This window comes from Ovis aries, chromosome 8 (genome assembly GCF_016772045.2).
Source record: "Ovis aries strain OAR_USU_Benz2616 breed Rambouillet chromosome 8, ARS-UI_Ramb_v3.0, whole genome shotgun sequence".
NCBI lineage: Eukaryota > Metazoa > Chordata > Mammalia > Artiodactyla > Bovidae > Ovis > Ovis aries.
In genome coordinates, this window is record NC_056061.1 from 21830704 (window position 1) to 21851240 (window position 20537).

The 20537-nt window shown below is 38.6% G+C and overlaps 1 protein-coding gene across 2 annotated transcripts in view; it reads left to right on the forward strand.

Annotated features, from left to right (window-relative positions):
• Nucleotides 1–1533: 1533 nt before the first annotated feature.
• The window catches only part of FRK (fyn related Src family tyrosine kinase), a 103490-nt gene continuing 84486 nt past the window's right edge, over nucleotides 1534–20537 (forward strand). For both annotated transcript variants that reach the window (XR_006060592.2, XM_004011186.6), the window contains exon 1: nucleotides 1534–2494. Coding sequence is in view for 1 of the 2 variants with exons in the window: in XM_004011186.6 (XP_004011235.3) it covers nucleotides 2121–2494 (374 nt within the window). In the remaining variant the exon portion in view is untranslated. The remainder of the gene's footprint in view (nucleotides 2495–20537) is intronic.

Here is a 20537-nt window from a genome sequence, read left to right on the forward strand (position 1 = left end):
TTACATTGTGTTTGGAACAAAATTTTATTATGGCTTCTTAATATTATATACTCTATTTTCTCTTCTGTTTTATATTGGAATTATATTTTTGGTCCCATATCACAAATAAAAAAGCAATCAAACCTGGCTTGGCTTTTGGCTTTTCTCTTTCTGCCATGTTAGTTACTTCTGCTCTGACTCTGAGGGCTTGCCTGGTGGCTCAGTGGTAAAGAACCTACCTGCAATGCAGGAGACACAGGTTTGATCCCTAGGTCAGGGAGATCTTCTGGAGTGGGAAATGGCAATCCACTCCAGTATTTTTGCCTGGAAAATTCCACGGACAGACAGCCTGATGGGCTATAGTCCACGCGGTTGCAAACAGTCGGACACAACTGAGCGACTAAGACACAAACACTTATACACATAATCTGACTCTGAAGACAATTGGAGGAATCTGGAAGTATGACATGAGATCTTGTTTTAACCAAATGATCTGTTCATCATGAATGCCTGATTTCGATACAAGGAAATAGGAAGGGAGACTAAGGCCACAGTTTTTTGCTTTCTTTTCTGCTTTGTTCCTCTTTTTCTTGAGTTCAGTTATTCTGATTACTAAAAATGCTTTGCTGTTTGACAAAGAACAGAAATTCTGAGTTTGGATGGGGTTCAGGGATCCAGTAACATTCAGAGAAATTGTTTTTAAGAGAGAAACTTTAAAATAAATGCCTTATACAAAAATAAGTAACACAGCCTAAACAAGTTGGCAGAGTTCTCTGCTAGTGAAAATGGCCTTGTGTTGATCTGTCTAAACTCTCTGCCTAGGTTTCTTGGGATCCAGGGCACCTATCTGTGAGACAGCTGTCCTGAACTAGGGGAAGTAGAACAAAACTCACTGCCTATTGGAATCTCTGTCCAAGATCTTGGCTTCCTTAGTTTCTGAGTTCCTGCCAATGAAGTTAGCAAGAATTAGTGCAGGCTTAGAGGTCAGAGTTCAACAGCAAGCACCTCCACACCAGTTCATATGCAACCCTTGTACTCTTTCTCTCCACTTGTCACCTAGTCTGTGTGTGTGTGTGTGTGTGTGTGTGTGTGTGTGTGTGTGTGTGTATGTGCCCCCGTGTTTCAGAAATAGTACATGAAGGATGGGAAATTGTCTCTGTGGGAAAATGTAGTATTTTGGGTTCTCAGCATTTTAGTCATCTGTTCTTGTATTTTTCCAGACTGTGAACTTATTTTGAGGCTATTAAAATCTATTCACGGTGATTAAAAAAAAGGTAGGGACTCACTGACTCTTTCCCAATTGCCGTTTTGTCTAGCAGCGAATACCCAAACGCTTTAATTTTCCTATTTCCCTTAGTGGTGGCAAAACAATCCTACTCATCTTTATGAAAGGACCTATCTCTGCCTTTATTTTCTGTGCTGGTAGATCAGCAGGACAAAACAGTCCCTGGGGCTAGCTTGTCTGTCCAGAAGTGAGGATTTTGGCAGCTGCTTCAGGAATTGGCTCCCTGGTGAGGGCGCTGGTCTCCCTTGGGTGTGGGAGAAGAGAGAGGTAGAAGGGACCGGAATCCCATTAAGATCACAGGCACAAAGGAACCAGGAAGTAAGAAGAAATTATTACCGTCTGTTCATTGCTCAGGATGTTAAAGGCAATAGCCTGGGCTGGTTGGTTAGTCATTAGCAGAAAAGAAAGAGCAGTGAGGGTCAGGACTGGTCAAACCTCCGAGACGGACTTGAGGCGGGGAGAGAGCTGCTGGCAAAGGCGAGATGTGGAGACAGACTTACTTGGAGCTCACCTGCTTCTCTTGGTAACTTTTTCCTGGGACAAGAACCAAGATGCCTCTTTTCTGTTCTCAGGCGTTTGTCTAAATAAAGCGTTCTCAAATTTCTTTTTGTGGTGGGAATCCTGAGAAACCTTCCCACCGATCAGCTGCCCACTTTCCACCTGGTTTTGCCTTGGAGCTGGTGAGTCTCTGCAAGCAGGTTGGCCGGACAGCTGTGAACAGGGCTTTGTACACTCTCCCAGAGCCGGCAGGACCGGTGCGGATTGCAAAGTTTCCCGGTGGAGGAAAAGAAAGTGGATCTGCAGAGAGTGAGGGGAGAGGGAGAAGGCCCTCTCCCCCACTCCCCCCGGGGTCGCTATGGGTAACCTCTGCCTGAGGCTCCGGACCTACCTGGATTGTTGTCCCCCCTGCTGGTGGTCTGAGGAGGCGGACAAGCCCGGGGTGATTCAGAACCAATGGGCTGACTGCCCTCCTGATCCTCCCCAGCTGCCGGCTCCAGAGCCCGAGAGAAGCCAGGGCCAGTTCTTTGTGGCTCTATTTGATTACCAGGCTCGGACAGCCGAGGACTTGAGCTTCCACGCGGGTGACAAGCTCCAAGTCCTAGACAAGTCCCACGAGGGCTGGTGGCTGGCCAGGCACTTGGAGAAAAGGGCCGACAGCGCCGGCCAGCAGCTGCAGGGCTACATTCCTTCTAACTATGTGGCTGAAGACAGGAGCCTCCAGGCAGAGCCGTGAGTATCACACATACTATTTCTCAACTCTCTGAGGGCGGGTAATGGGTTTTTCTTTCTTACCTAGCTGCAAACCCATTAATTTTCAAAGAGCTGCTTAGAAAGTTATGAGGAAGTACTGGAAAGATCCTTCTATTTGAAACCCACCTCCCCTGAGAGGTGAGAGTGAAACTGGAAGGTAATTGTTGAAGTGACTTCCGTTACAGCAGCAGACTCCACCTGTCCTAGGGGCAGTTTCATCAACATGAACACATGGTGTATTTAATACTCTCGCTTTTCTTTGGCTGTAAAAGAAGTCAGGGCTTCTCTGGTGGCTCAGATGGTAAAGAATATGCCTGCAACAATGCAGGAAACCCGGGCTTGATCCCTGGTTGGGGCCTCTGGAGAAGAGGATGGCAACCCACTCCAGTATTCTTGCCTGGAAAACCCGATGGACCGAGGAGCATGGCAGGCTACAGTTCACGGGGTCACAAAGAGTTGGATACGACTGAGTAACTAAGCACAAAAGAAGTCATGCCTCACATTAACATAGAACTGGGTTTCTTTAGCAGGTAGCTCTGTCGGTTAAGAAACTGCCTGCAGTGCAGGAGACCTGGGTTTGATTCTTGGGTTGGGAAGATCCCCTGGAGAAGGGAATGGCAACCCACTCCAGTATTCTTGCCTGGAGAATCCCATGGACAGAGGAGCCTGGTGGGCTACAGTCCATGCGGTCGCAAGAGTTGGACACGACTTAGTGACTCAACCACCACTACCAGCAGTAGCTGTATCATAGGTCTCCCTTAAACCGCACTTTCAAACCTCAAGTCCAGCTCTCTCTTTTTCTAAACTTCTGAAGCATCAACTCCAGCCCTGATAGACACACAAAGGCTAACGAACGAATTAATAGAAGGTCACATTTAGAAGATGTCACCTTTTTTTAGTAAAATCATGACTGGATGGTCTTCTTTGAATCCCATTTGGTTTTCATTATCATTGGAAATTAGCCAGCTACAGATATTCAAGAGGTTTTAACAAGGAAAATAATGACGTTATTTCTCCAGAGAAGGGGATAGGCTTTACCCTGATATTTGAATAAATCCTATGACTTATAGTGGAACCAAGGAAGAAACTTTTATGTACTTAGGCACTTATCCATCCATCTGTGCACCTATCCATCCATCCATGCAAGTGGTAGGTGGAGCAGTAGTATGGGGAGTTGGGGGAAGGGCAAGGTTATGCTAGTGGTGGTTTGAATATAAAATAGAGCAAGGTCTTGACAATGGATACTTGGGGTGTGGTGAGTTGAGAAGCAGGCTCTGACTGTTACTTGCCCAAACTGTTTCTACCTCGTTCCAATGAAACCCAAGACTGGGAATGTTTCTCAGGACTCATTTTAGAGAGTGTATTCTTGGTAGAGGCACCTCTGGGGACTCACTCATTTTCTTATATGTTTTCTCTTTTGATGTGAACTGCAGCATTTTTTTTACTGGCCTGGGGAAAAATATTGTAGAAAGAGCTATGGTGCATTGTTGCTGCTTTCCAAACTCAAATTCAAATACAGAGAGGGTTAGGGGACTTTGAGATTTTTTTTCCAACATCAGGGGTCTATGAATGTTAAGAAGCGCCTTATTTTAAGCCTAAATAGAAATGAATTGAAATCTAGACTTCTGACAAATGGAACTGAACTGTTCTCAGATGAGAAAATCACCTATATGAACATTTATTTCTGTGATAATCTATATGAAATGTCTTTATTCACTGAGTACTTAGTTATATGCATTTATGATTTTTTCTGCTACATGATTTCCATGTAAGGTATGGCATTATATATGTTTTATATTCAGTGTAACATAATATTAATGCTAGTGCTTTGAATTCATAATATACTAGTTTATATATATTCAATTCATTTAACTGGTTAGGGCTCCGTTTCCTCATCTGTAAGTTCTCTGGGGTCTCCTAGACCTCTAGATTTCTCTATTATATAGGAACATGACCTCTTATGTTTCAAATGTAGTGGTTCAACTACATTCATACTTGACAGAACAATAGATGCTGAAGACAGCAAGTGAATTGAAATCAGCATTTCAAAAGCAATAATGTTTTGGGTTAACAGGATCAAACACAGCAGCCTTACTTCTTTAGATTCTTTTTGCCTAACAAAGTAAGACAGTTACATTATCATGGCTGTTTTTCGATTCTCAGGGGTTGTCTGTAGCCAAGAATACTTTTTTCCCTCTGTACGTAACTCCTGACCTTTCCTCTTGGAATTAGTTCTCAGCAGTGTTCCCATGCGTTACTACCATCCTGGATCTTTGTGGTAGGATTTTCTTGGGATCTTCACGTCCACCAGCATAAAAACTTGATGCCCAAGAATAGAGATGCAGATGTAGAGAATGAAACTGTGGACACAGGGGCAGAAAGAGGGTGGGACAAACTGAGAGTGTAACACTGACATGTATACACTACCATGTGTAAACTAGACAGCTAGCAGGAAGCTGCTGCGTAGCACGGGGAGTTCAGCTTGGTGCTCTGTGATGACCTAGAGGGGTGGGGTGAGAGTGGGTGTGTGGGAGGGAGGCTGAAGAGGGAGGAGATACGTGTATACATATAGCTGATTCACATTGCCATATAGTAGAAACTAACACGACATTGCAAAGCAATTATACTCCAGTTAGAAAATAATTCAAAAAAAAAAAAAAAACAAAACCTTTGATGCTCAGATACTGCTCTCATGCCTCCTGGTCAGCATGAGCCACTTGTTTCCTTTTAAGTGTACACCATGACTTTTACCTGTGAACCCAGGTTGCTAATGAGGTTCTTGCAACCAAACAGCTAAATTGCTTCAATGCTTTTTATGCAGGTGGCTGTAGCCTCTAGAATTTCACCCCATTTCAAGTAGAAGCAATTTTAACTTAGTCTTCTAAGTGAAGGTATCCAAGTGACCCACAGTGCCTTAATACCCCGGGGAATTATTATTTTTTTAAAAAGCTTATTTTAATAACTTTCTTATGTGAGTTTTTAAACTTGTATTCCTTATGAATAAATAAATAAACTTCCTCCTTTTCCTTATGAATTCTATGAAAGTTAATGTTTATTTTACAAGGAGCTCAGTATATAGTATTAAGTAAAGATTATTATCTTCACATGTGTGAAATGAGAGGCAGTGGGAGATCAATGAAATTTATCATCCAGTTCCTTTTTAGACTGGTTTAGTGCAATACATTTTAGTATTTATTGTTACTGTCTTAATCCTTGACTTGCATTAATAAGAAGACAGTGCAAATACTTTCGGCGTAATCAGTGGCAGGGCATGTCAGTTAAGTTTCAATGTTGGTTTGTTCCTTTGTTTAACATTAGGAAATAAAGATGTTAGAAAAAGAACTAGACTAATATTAAAAGACAAACTAATATAATAATTGATGACTAAATTCCACCTAGAAATGCTTTACCTTTTCTGAATACTTTACATTAAATGATATAATAAATTCATTCTTAATGATTTATTTTGTTTCTAGGAAGAATCACTGTTTTATCTTCAATTTTAATTCCTAGATCCTTTCATAGATGAGTGTTTTTCTTCCACATCTTCAACATGGAATCCCTCAAAAATCTTACTCTTAGGCTCTGATTACGCAGAACTCACTGCACCCTTTTAAACTTCAGTGTTCTTAGAGATATAAAGTTCTCCCAGAAAATAATGTATGGAAATTACCTATGAATCTTGAAGCCAAGAACAATGGCTTTAAATTCCGTTGCTAAAAAAATTCAAGTGATGAAATATATTGATGAAAAGCAAAAAGATCAGTAATTGTATAATTTCCACAAAGCATCATTCTTCTGTGAAGAGTTTAAAAGTTGTTTCCCTAATTGTTTCTGTGCTTTTGGTGGTTCCCACCTTTGATGTTAAACTGGACTAGACTCAGAAGTACTTTGTGAAAAGATTTTCCTACTCTTATTGCCATGTAAAGGTAGATTGGGCTTCCTTCATGGCTCAGTGGGAAAGAATCTTCCTGTAGTGCAGGAGATGGGTTTAATTTCTGGGTTGGAAAGATCCCCTGGAGAAGGAAATGGCAACCTATACCAGTATTCTTGCCTGGGAAACCCCATGGGCAGAGGTGCCTGGTGGGCTACAGTCCATGGGGTTGCATAAGAGTTGGACATCGACCTAAGGACCAAACAATAACAACAAAAGGTATATTGTTTACAATTCCTCTCCTATTCACCATGATATAGATGGCCTTGAAAAAGAGCACAAGAATAAATATTCGTAACTTGTAAATTTATTGTTAGTTTATGCTTGTCAGATAAAAGTGTTAGAATTTTATAAAGTTTTAAGATAATAGAATTTCTATTTGTTTAAGGAATATTTTTCTAATCATGCTCCTCTTTAATGTGTCAGACTAAAATTCTGTCAAGATTTTATCTAACTTAAAGTTATTGCTAAGGTCTGAAGAAAGTCATTGCTAAGGCTTGAAGAAAGTAGCATGGGGAAATAAACTAGTATATGCTCAAAAAGCGAATTCTCTTACACCACTATCTAAAAATACAATTGCAACTTTGCTGCTTGGTTATTTGAATACTGTTGAATTTAATAATAATTATCCAATATAAGTTGTACACAGTGTTCCTAGTTGCTTTCAGCCTAGATGTCAGTAGATGTCTTTCTCTGCTAGGATATGAAGCCTGCATTTGAATCTTAAAGAGAGAGGAACAATGTGTTTTAAAAATTATTTACCATCAATAAATAAATAAAGAAAAAAGGCATCAGGATATTCACAAATCAATCTAACATATCTACTTTGAGTAGTTGAAATCATTAGAAAATCACCGATGGGTAAGCAGTCGCATATTCTTAATCCACATCATTTATTTCTTTTCCTTTGTTCTAGTTTTCAGGGAAGACTAAACGCATATGGGTAGAATTGGAAAATAACATATTTTCAATTTCTCTCCTTGAAGACAAAGTATTCTTAGATCTATAGTTTAAAAACGAAGTAAAATGTTTATTTTTATATAAAAGTAAAATGCATTATAAGAATACATGTGGTTATTTGTCAAATTAAATGTTTTGGATAATCTCAAGATAAGAATTTTCAGACATAATTTAAATCAACAAAAGCATACTTCTATGCTGAGATTAACTGGAAAACTCTGTAATTAAATGACTGCATTTCTTATAAAATTATGATATAATCTTATTTCTTTATCCTTTGATATAAAATAACTGTGATAAATTTATTGCTCAAATACTTTGTAAAAAATTAAAACCCAGCAAAGCCAGAAATAAATAAAATTAAAAAAAAGAAGTAAAATAGGTACTTTTAAATTTATTAAAAAATTGCATTTCAGGTATAGTATTACATGATTTTTCATATTAATATAATTGTACTGCATTTATGTTTATATAACTGTGTTTATGTCCATTATTTAATGCATTATGTATAATTTTCATCATTTTTAAGGAAAATGATAATTAACTGCTACATTAAATACATCTTATAAGAACAATGGCAAAATTATAGAAATGAGGAAAAGAGAAATCAGCAGAACTTCATTAGAATCAAAGTAAAAGTATAAGTGTAATTAATAACAGTTAAAATAGTTGATTAATAGCAGTAAAACTTGATTACAGGCATCTCAAAATATTATTCCTTTGAGAAGCAATGAAGTACCATAGTATGGAATTATTAAAATAAGTCAGGAGTCAGTCATTTAATTGGTAAACTTAATTTGGAAGTTTCAGCTGCAATATGCCATTCAGAACCACTCTCTCTTAATAAAAGTATGGGTTATTTTTTCCTTCTCAGGTTTTCAACAAATTTTTAGTAAGGGGAAATATTATATGTGTGTGGAATATTAATAACTCATACACTACTGTGCTTCAGTCCTAAAGATTAGAACTTAAATTCTAGCTTGATTGAATACATTCTTTGAAAAAGAAGAAAGATTCTATTGTTTTTTTTTTTTTTTAAAACTGGTTTGATTTTGTTCAAGTGAATTTATTTGAAGGTTTGGTTTGTCTCTGTAGATAGATCCTAGTATTACTTTTTCAAGCATTTCACCAAACTGATATGAAAGTAGACACAACCTTCTATAGTAAAGCAGGACCATTGTTAAGCAAACACTGTGTCCTATGGACTAGGTCCTGAGGCTTCCCAAAGAGAAGCAAACAAGGCTTTGCCTCAACTAAGTGTCTGATTTTCAGCTCAGAAAACTTTGTATTTCGCAATTACCTATACCACAGTGAGAATTTATACAGTAAATAAAAATCAGAGACATCTTTTAGTTCTTCTGGTGGATATTTTAACTTGGTCCCTATGTTAATGGCATAGAATTTTGATTGAGGTATAATGCTGGTTACCCTTTTTGATCTGGCCTGTGGTGTGCTTAAAAACCAGGCTATGGGTCCCAAAGATCTGAATTTGAATCTGGCTCTGTCATGACCAAGCCATATGACTTTGAGCAACTTACAGTACATAGGAATAAAAATGACCCCTATCTCATTGGATCAACATGTGACATAAATTAATTAGGTTGTCGTGCAGAAAGCATGCACCATAGAGAACCTGACACATAGTCAGGGCTTAAGAAATGTCATCTGTTACTTAGCTGGCCAGCTCTTCCTTTACCTCTGCCTAAATGGATGACACTTTGCACACCCCACTCCAGCCTCAACCCACAATATTCTTTCCCTATTTCAGCATCCACACGATGAGCATCTTTCCATCTTTCTCCCATACTTTCCTTTCCCTGTGGTCTTGAGCTTCCTGTGTGTGCGTGCTCGGTTGCTCAGTCATGTCCGACTCTCTGTGACTCCACGGACTGTGGCCTGTCAGGTTCCTCTGTCCAAGGGATTTTCCAGGCAAGAATACTGGAGTGGGTTGCCATTTCCTTCTGCAGGGGATCTTCCCAACTTATGGACTGAACCTGGGTCTTTTGCATCTTCTGCCTTCTTTACCCCTGCGCCACCTGGGAAACCCCAGGAGTGGGTTATTGCACTTGCAAACTCTCCCTCTTTTTTTTTCCTGACCAGTTCTCATTCATCCCTCAGGTCTTACCTTGTTTGTTCCTCTCTCCCTGAAGGCTTGGTCTTCCTGCTCAGAGCCTTTATCAGCTTTCATTATTGTTATTTTCTCTAAGGCTCCAAGCTCTGTTTGTGGGAGGTGGGGAGATGAGCTATTGCCTTGGGCTCTGAAACTTCATGTAGTGCCTGCACATAATAAACACTCATAAGTGTTGGTTAAGTAAATGAATAATTAAATAGTGATTGTTTATCTATAAATCTCAAGGCTTTTATTGAAATAAGAAGCAGCAGTTTTATGGAAATAAGAATCACCTCTTTTCTTTGACTTTTTCCCTCTGAGTTGCTTTTTTTTAACCTACCAAGAAAATCTACTGAGTTTCCTCATTTTAGGGATAGGCCATTTTGCACTTTTTTCTCAATGAATTGTCCATGCCTTAATTTCTGGTTATACTCTTAGTCATAATAGCATAATTTCCAGGCTCCTAGAAATTTGTGGCTTCATTCTGTCCCTAAGGGAAAAATATTTCGGGGGTTATAGACTGATTTGAATATTCTTTGTAATGTAGAATGAATACCTAAATGGTATGTATATATGTTGTTTTTAGATATCATTTCAGTGAGATTCACAATCAGTTCCTGGTTTGGTATTCATTGCGACTAAACTGAACTGAACTGAAACTATACTGTGGTTAATTTAAAGTAATCACTGGCCTGAGCTTTTAATGGATGGAAAAGCAAAACCCAATTTACAAAATTAATGTTGTGGGACCAGAGTTATAATTTCAGTTTTATGCTGAACATATACAACTTCAAATTATTATGTGTATGAAATATTTTTCAGTTTGTGCATGCTGAAAGTTTGACTTTTTTTTTTTTTACTGAATATTAGGATTGTCACCATTACCTTCTAAAACATTACCAAACAAAATAATTACATCTTTTTTTTACTAGCTTTCTTGCTAATTAGCTGTTAATTTCTCTGCAGCATTCTCTGACTCCCAGTTCTTAGAATATCATAGCACTGGAAGGACTTTCTGGGGAAGGTAGTTGTGCAGATTAATTGCAGCTTGAATAATATTTCAGACATCCTAAGGCTATTTTCCTGAAGACTGCAACTTCAGCAGTTAGTCTATGTGGATGTTTCTTTGAAGATGAACATAACAGAAGAATTTTTCTGAAATGCATAGATTCAAACGTAGAACATATGATCTGTATTACCCAAATTATTGCTCATTTGGTGAATTTCAGATACTACAATAAACTACCCTTGTGTAATATCTTTGTCATGTCATTTTTTCCCACAAAGTTTTTCAGTTAGATTTTTTTCTATTTAAAAACTGAACTAACTTTAGTGTTAGCCTTTAATTTTTTTCATGTTTTCTTTTTTATTTATATGACATTATTTTATACAGACTTTAAATTCAGAATAAATTTCTCAATTAGAGTTTTTATCCATTAATTTTGTGCCTTCTTAAGGGTAAAATGAAAATACAATTCAAGAAATATTATTGCTGAGAACTTTTGAACTTTACGAAAGGTGAAAGTGTTGGTTGCTCAGTTATATCTGACTTTGCGACCCATAGACTGTAGCCTGCCAGGATCCTCTGTTCATGGGATTTTCCAGGCAAGAATATTGGAGTGGGTAGTCATTCCCTTCTCCAGGGGCTCCTCTTGACCCAGGGACTGAATCTGGGTCTCCTCCATGGCAGGCGGATTTTTTTTTTTTTTTAACCACTGAACCACTAGGGAAACCTTTGAACTTTATATTAGGTTTCTAATGTGAAGAACATTAAGAATTTTATTTTAAAATAAATCTTTCCACTAACACAAATGTTGCATAACACACTGGCAGTTGATTTGGATGATTCAGGAAAATCCTATATGTGTGCTCAGTTGGTTAGTCATGTTGGACTCTTTATGACCCCACAGACTATAGCCTGCCAGGCTCCTCTGTCCATGGACTCTTCAGGCAAGAATACTGGAGTGGGTTGCCATTTCCGTCTCCAGGGGATCTTCCCAACCCAGGGATCGAACCCAGTCTCTTGTATCTCCTGCACTGATAGGTGGATTCTTTACCACTAATGTTACCTGGGAAGCCTACATAGTTCCAGGGAAAGGCCAATAATTCGATAGACTAAAGTCACTCCAGTATCACATATATCTTTTAGCCATTTCTGAAAATTAGTTACAACATACCAAGATTCCCATAAGGGACGCTATTGCAAGCTCCAGAATTGTGCTCCTTGCAAAGTCGCTGCCAGAACGTCGTCTCTGGAGGTGCCTGTGTTATTTCTGTGAAGTTGGGCTCAGGATACTTTCTGCAAATCTTTTTAGCATTTCTAGTCATTGAAGAAGATAGAGTCTACCAGATTCATGTATCCATTGAATACACCTTTTGTGTATATTTACCATGTTAAAGGCATTGTTTTTTGAGATAACAAAATGAATAAGACAGTGCTTTTTCTCCAGATAATTTTACAGTTTCTGGAGGTAAGACTATTAAACCAAGAATGTATGTCAATGCCTATTAGACAAAGACTACCAAGAACATACCTATAGTAGTTTATTATTCATTACAAGGAAAGAGACGCAACCCATGGACAAGAGTGGAGCATCTCAGTAGGAGTATTAGAACACACGAGAGGATTTGGGGCATTGACTTTGGGGAGAGTTTAGGAAGCAAGACTGCTCTGGATGGATTACTGTCAGGAAGCAGGGTAACTGTATGATTTTGTACCTTAGTTAATCTTCTTGAGAAAGAGGGAAAACTCGATCAAGATTAAAGTTATGGTTGGTAAAGAAAGAGCAGTCACTTATGTTAACCAAGATAGGTGGATGCTTGGTCGTTTTTGTGCTTGGACAATGTCCATTTTTCTGGTGAGTGTTCAGATATGGTTAAGAGTGAGCTGATCTTGTTTTTGCCTTGATCCGTCATGGTCACAGAGTGGCCTTGTCTGCTGTTGGTGTTTATGTTCAACAGGAGAACTCCCAGGCCTAGTCTGAAGTGCCAGGCAAACTCTTGGGTGCCAGGGCTGCTTTTCTCTCTCAGCCAGCATAGGGCAGATGCTGATAAATGCCAGACAGTAGCACAACTGTCTGTCACATAGCTTGCACTTCAAAATAGTATTTTAAAGGATGTTGAGGGAACAAATACATGGATGAATATGTGCAGAGGTAGAAGAGAGAAATTCTGGTTTTGGGAAAATCACACCTTTCTTCCAGGGTTCCGCTCTCATGACCCCCTCCCAAGAGTCTTTTTCTAACCTTTATAGAAATAATTCGTAGTTTGTTTTCCCCATAATCTCGTATAACTTGTTAGTAGAACAATAATAAATGATGTGAACGCTAAGTCTCTTCAGTTGTGTCCCTTTGTGACCCTACGGACTGTAGTGCCCGCACACGTTTCTGTCCATGGGATTCTCCAGGCAAGAATAACAAAGTGGGTTGCCATGCCTGCCTCCAGAATAATAATTAATAACTGATATTTATTGAGACTTTATCATTATGCTACTCAAAAAATACAAAATAATTGCACTTGTATTACCTTATATATTACAATCTGCTGAGGTAGCTACTTCCCCTGGTGGCTCAGAAGGTAAAGAATCTGCCGCAATGCAGGAGACCTGGGTTTGATCCCTGGGTCGGGAAGATCCCTTGGAGAAGGGAATGGTAAACCACTCCAGTATTCCTGCCTGGAGAATTCCATGGACAGAGGAGGCCAGCCAGGTATAGTTCATGACGTCATAAAGAATCGGACACAACGGAGTGACTAGCACTACACTTCACAGATGAAGAAATTGAAGCTAGGAGAATTTAAGCAAACTGCTCAAAGCCCACTCCAGTACTCTTGCCTGGAAACTCCCATAGATGGAGGAGCCTGGTAGGCTGCAGTCCATGGGGTCACGAAGAGTCAGACACGACTGAGTGACTTCACTTTCACTTTTCACTTTCATGCATTGGAGAAGGAAATGGCAACCCACTCCAGCGTTCTTGCCTGGAGAATCCCAAGGACAGAGGAGCCTGGTGGGCTGCCATCTATGGGGTCGTCTACTCTGTAGTCGGACATGACTGAAGCGACTTAGCCGCAGCAGCAGCAGCTCAAAGCTACACAGCTAATAAATGATGAAATTGAGGTTTACCTGCCTCCATCCTGCCTCTGGACTCTCTACTTTTATCATATGATGGCTAGTTGCATAACTTATGTCTCTCATATGAGACTGTGAAGTCTTCAGTTCAGTTCAGTTCAGTCGCCCAGTTGTGTCCGACTCTGCAACACCATGAATTGCAGCATGCCAGGCCTCACTGTCTATCACCAACTCCCGGAGTTCACTCAGACTCACATCTATTGAGTCAGTGATGCCACCCAACCATCTCATCCTCTGTCATCCCCTTTTCCTCCTGCCCCCAATCCCTCCCAGCATCAGAGTCTTTTCCAATGAGTCAACTCTTCGCATGAGGTGGCCAAAGTACTGGAGTTTCAGCTTTAGCATCAGTCCTTCCAAAGAAATCCCAGGGCTGATCTCCTTCAGAATGAACTGGTTGGATCTCCTTGCAGTCCAAGGGACTCTCAAGAGTCTTCTCCAACACCACAGTTCAAATCCATCAATTCTTTGGCGCTCAGCCTTCTTCACAGTCTAACTCTCACATCCATACATGACCACTGGAAAAACCATAGCCTTGACTAGACGGACCTTAGTCAGCAAAGTAAGTCTCTGCTTTTGAATATGGTATCTAGGCTGGTCATAACTTTTCTTCCAAGGAGTAAGCGTCTTTTAATTTCACGGATTTAGTCACCATCTGCAGTGATTTTGGAGCCCCCCAAAATAAAGTCTGACTCTGTTTCCACTGTTTCCACATCTATTTCCCATGAAGTGATGGGACTGGATGCCATGATCTTCGTTTTCTTAGAGGGCAGGAAACTTACATTTCCTGCATCATGACTGGAAAACTGTTTAAGATAATGTCTGTGCTCCAGACAGTTTGTAATCCAAGGAAGTGAGACTCTCTACTGTGTCCTGAAATTGTAAATTCCCTGTAGTAGAAGCACTGTCTGATTTAATTTTACTCAATGCTTATCCATGAGACAATTCAGTACAAATTGTTGAACTTGGGGGAAAAGAAGTAAAAGTATATTCAGGGAATGGGAAGTTGTATAATTTAACTGAAGTATGTATGGAGAGAGCTATGAGAAATAAATCTGGAAAAAGAGGTTGGACAAGGTTTTGGAAAAGACCATGTGTGCCAGGTTAAAGACTTTGGGTTTTGTCTGATAAACAGATGAAAAGCCATGCTTTAAAAAGGCAGTGATGATGTGGAAATAAAATGGAGAAGAGACAGGCTAGATGGCGATAGAGAAGCTGTACCCAATGTTTCCAGCATGAGTTTATCAGGGTTTAATTTCTAACTGTGGTACTGTTAAAAAAGGAAGAGTAGGAATATAGGAATTTCATGAATGAAAAATCAAGAGGACTTAGGGGAAGAGAAATAATTAACATTTTAAAGTATCTTTGATGTACTGAACACACAAAACTGTATACATGTGCTAATTTAATCTTTGTAATAGTCCGCAAGGCAAATTTTCTTATCACTGCTTTTAGGACAAGAAAACTGAAACTCAGATTTAAATAAATGCAAGAGCATTCTTATCTGGTAAATACTAGAGGCAAAACTAATTAGAAGAAAAAGAGAGAGGATTTAAAAATATGTTTTTGAGACCACGTGAAATATTAAGAGAAATATACATTTCATAAACTCCTCTTTTTTATTGGGGGCATGGTTGAAACAGAAAGAAAGAAAATACATTCACTTTTAAGAATGTTGAATGTGAAGTACTAATGAGTCATCTCAGTGAAAATGTCCAGGAGAAATGCAGAAATACAAAAATATGGGCAAAAAGAGGTCTATTTTATAAAGATAAATATTTGAAGGCATTCACTCTGAGGTGTTATAGATGTTACAGGAATATGAGAACTGCAGGCATTGTAGATTTCAGAACTATAGTGTGAGAGGCTAAGAAACAGGAGAAGGAGTCAAAGATTAACTCTTTAGAAATGCCCATAGTTTAGGTGAGTAGACGTGGTGAGCAGATTGTAATAAAAACTCTGTTGTTCACACCTCCTTGTTACACACTCTTGGGTAATCTCCTCCCATACAAATTCTCAGTTGGCTAAGAAACTTGCTTTGTCCAGTGGAATAGAGATCGAAAAGGGCTTACACATTGGGGCTTGCTTTCTTATTGTCCTTGGAGTTCTGCAACCACTATGAAAAAGCTCAAGCAACCTCCTAGAGGATGGAAGACTATGTGAAGAGAGGCCCTGTTTGTCCCAGGTAACTCACAAGCTGAGTGGAGACTCATGATCAAGCCCAGCTAAGATCAGTTGAACTCCAAATTGCTCACTTTTAGATTCCTGAGTTAATCAAATATAGTCAGGTCTTCATATCTGTAGATTCTATATCTGTGTATTGGGGTCTCAAAGAGTTGGACAAGACTGAGCAACTGAACTGAGCTGAACTGATTCAACTAAATATGATAGAAAATATTTGGAAAAAAATTTCCAAAAAACGAAACTTGAATTTGTCACATGTTAGCAACAGTTTACATAACCTTTATGTTGTATTAGGTATTATAAACAATCCAGAGATGATTTAAAGTATCTCTAAAGGGTATGTGTAGATTGTATGCAAATAATATATGATTTTATAAATATGGGAGACTTGAGCATCCACAGATATTGGTATTCTGGAACCAACCCTCTCTGATAAGGAGGGAAGACTAGCTGTTAGAAAGCAAAACCTAACTAAGAAAGGGAAGAAGAGTTCCTGAAGGAAACTGAAGAATTCAAAAAGTAGAAGATAAACAAACAGCATCTGATCAAAATAAGAAAATGGAATGTCAAGAGGGAGGTTTTGGGTCAAATGCTAAACGAAGGTCAGAGTAATAAGGAAGAAGTAAAGATCATTAGATTTACTGGAAGATTACTGGTGACACTAAAAAGCAGTTTTATCATGTAATTATGGATGATATCATGCAGTGAAGAGTGTAAGCGAGTTATAACAAGGAACTTCATGCTCTGACTGGGACTCTGCACTGGGAGGTATAGGCTGGGTTGAGCCATAGAGGTTTTGTATGATAGGGCTCTACTCATGGGACTTGAATCCATCCTGAGAATCAGAGCTGAGGAAAGACAAAATCAAAAAAAGCAGTGGAACTTAGCTGCCTCCATCTCCGACCAGAGTATTCAGGGTCTTAAGGACTATGTTTGATTGGGATTTTCCAAAAGTTTCACCCTGTTTAGGGCATCAGAGTTGGTGGCTTTGCAACATCCTTCGGTGAGTTAGATGTTTGGATTTGGAAGTTAAGGCAGAATGAAGATAAATAAAGGGTTCAGCCTTGGTGCAGTTTGGGCTTCCAAAACTGTTGGAGAAATTAAAGACTTTTTTCTTGGGTGCTATACTCTCAAGTTTTAGGGTCATTTGGAAAGACTGAGCTTAGTTCAAGGTCTTAAAGTAGAAGCAGCAAATACGTAAATTAACTTTTTAAGAAGTTTGTCTGTGAAGGAAAAGAAGCATATAGGAAAATAGAGATGGTCCCTAACTTTCAATGGTTTGACTTATGACTTTTCAACTTTATGATGGTGTAAAACCAATCTGCATTTGGTAGAAATCATAATTTGAATTTTGAATTTTGACCTTTTCCTGGGCTAGCGTTACAGGGTCCTATGCTCACTCATGATGTTGGACTGTGGCAGTGAGCCTTGGTTCCCAGTCAGCCATGCAATGGTGAGTTTTTAAACAATCCGTACTCTTAAAATCATCCTGTACCCATATTCCCTTCCTGTTTTTCACTTTCAGTACATTATTCAATAAATTACATGAGATATTCATCATTACATTATAAAATAGCCTTCTATTAGATGGTTTTGCTCAACTGTAGGCTGATGTAAGTGTTGTGAGCACATAAAATGTAGGCTATGCTAAGCTATGATGTTCAGAAGGTTAAGCGTAATAAATGAATTTTTGACTTATAATATTTTCAACTTATGATAAGTTTATTGGGACATAACCTCTATCCTAAGTCTAGGAAGATCTGTATATTAAATAGGCTTGATGATCAAAACTTAGTTGGAAATACTTAGTCACTTTAAAAGCTCTTTGAAAATACTTGATACTTTATTATAAATCTTCATCTACATTTTTAATCCTTCTTTTTTATGGTATAGCTGTAGTACTATTTTACAAAATAAAATGAATGAACTCAGATACTTCTGTTGCAGAACAAAAAGGCAATATGTAGTCCTCTGAATAAAAAGGCAATATATAGCCCTAAGCATTTTCTTAGAAGACAAATAGGGCATCTGTTAGGTAAGCCCTGATTATCTTCTATTATGCTGCTGCTGCAGCTAAGTCACTTCAGTTGTGTCCGACTCTATGCGACCCCATAGATGGCAGCCCACCAGGCTCTCCCGTCCCTGGGATTCTCCAGGCAAGAACACTGAAGTGGCTTGCCATTTCCTTCTCCAATGCAGGAAAGTGAAAAGTGAAAGTGAAGTCGCTCAGTCATGTCCAACTCTTAGTGACCCCATGGACTGCAGCCTACCAAGCTCCTCCATCCATGGGATTTCCCAGGCAAGAGTACTGGAGTGGGGTGCCATTGCCTTCTCCGTCTTCTGTTACATACTATAGTTATAGGATACTCCTGGTTTAACTTCAGGGTACTATCATAGACAGAATAGAATAATGTTTCAGATAAAAACAGTACAAAAGTGATTCAGTTTCTCATATCTGTGTTATGCAATAGTTTATAGGCACCTATTGGTTTTGACGCAAATCACTCTGAACTCTGTACTATCTCTTATCAAAAACTTTACTTTAACAAGCAGTAGTTTAAGAAAATGGAAAGTCATGCTATTGATTTTGTAGGTCCTGGTAAAGCAGTAGAAAGTGAAACAGTTACATGAGAAATAATGGACATCAAAGGATCTCAATAGATGATTTTTCTCTTATGATAGTTTTGGTGCTTAGTGAAACCACTGATAACTTTTAAAGCATCATGGTTCACTTTATGAAAAATTTAATATTACAAAATATTCCAGTTTACCAATGGCTTTCAAAAAGTTTTATTTAAAAAACACATTTTATAAATACAAAAGAATGTGTGAAACTTAAGGTAAGATTTAAAGCATGATGAATAATGAACATCCGTTTAACCAGCCAGCTCATGACCTTGACTGTTACTAACAAATAATCTATGAGTTCTTCCCCTCCCCCTTCTCCATAGTAAATTTAACCTTTTCCTATGAAATGTAGATAGCAATTCAATTTCTAACAGTGAAAGACTGGAATCAATCCAAATGTCCATTATAAGAGAGGGATAAACTGTGGTTTATTTATTCAATGAAATCTTATACATTAGTGAAAATGATGAATTGAGTGGCATGCAACAACATGGGTATGTTTTCTAAGTATAATGTTGAGTGGAAAGAAAATTTTAAGAGATTGCATATAATATGATTCTATTTTCTGAAGTCTTCAGATAAAATCAAATAATATATTGTTTGGGCATATATGTTAGTAAACTATAAAATAAGGTAAGGGAATGACAAACAGCTGTTGGATTTGCTTATCTGAGTGTTGCAGAGTCTATGCTTCTGTTGAACATTTAAAGAAATGAGAAGAGTGATTTTCATGCATCAATCAGGAAAATTAAAGGTAACAATGCTGGCCAAGAGGTCAAATGTAGATAATGTGATTAATCTTATATTGTTCATGACTCTGCCTTTCTCACAATATGGTTTTCACTGAATTATATTGTCCTCCTAATATAAGACAGACCTAAAAATAGAGCTTTTGCAATTACTGTTGTCTTTATCCACTATGACTTTTAAGACACTCCTCCAAACTTTGGTGACAATAATTCTTAACCTATAGACTATGGATTCCTAAAGGTTCCAAAGAGGGGCCTGAGAGAATTCATGAGCTCTGTGAAATGGCAGATAAAATTTGTGTGATATATATTTGTGCATTTTTTAGGATAAGGTGGTATAGGTTTTATCATGTTCTAAAAGGAATCATGTTTTAAAAATATAAGAACCTGCCATTAAATTAGCACACATAGCTTGTTTCTCTTGAGAAACTGATTTACTTCCTTATAGCAGATAGTAAATTCTTAATTTATTACACATCACATTTTTATTCTTAGCTATGAGGAAGCTCAGAGTCCAGTTAAATGCGTGTTCAAAATAATTGGACTTGACCTTAAGTCTAATTTATTTTCTTCCTGCTCTCTCTTTCCGTTTTGAATTCTTTTTCTATTTCTACTCTCAAGAACATATATTGAGTTTTGTAGGAGTCTGTAGAGGTCTAGACATGTTTAATGTTTTAGGATCTTGAATGATAAAGAAAATAATTTTATGTCTTAATCTACTTACTGATTAAAGAGTACTTTAAAACACTGTCTTTTTTTGATCTTTGTTGAGAGACTAATTCTAAGCCAAACTAACAGGTTGCTTGATAGAATACAGTTAAAGTGAAGTCGCTCAGTCGTGTCCGACTCTTTGCGGCCCTGTGGGCTGTAGACTACCAGGCTCCTCCGTCCATGGAATTTTCCAGGCAAGAGTACTAGAGTGGGTAGCCATTTCCTTCTCCAGGGGATCTTCACAACCCAGGGATCAAACCTGGGTCTCCCTCATTGTAGATAGATGCTTTACCGTCTGAGCCACCAACCTGCCACTGCTCCCTTATCTTGCTCCCACTTTGCGTTTCTGGGTCTAACACTAGTTGGTGCTGTCTCTCCTCCCTCATTCTTATTTGTTTCATTTCTTTTCAACCAGGGGCATATATCTTTGTTTGCTGGAGAATTTGATGCAACCTCCCGGCACTTTCTCCTTGTTTCCAGGATAGCAGTCAGTGTGTTTGTGCACGTCTGTAGGATTCATTCCGGTTATCTCTTGATCCGTAAGGCAAGGCAGAAAAGTGCCCTCCCTAGAGGCTTTAGCCTTCTGTGAGGCCCACATGCATTAGAGGAGAAACATACAAAGA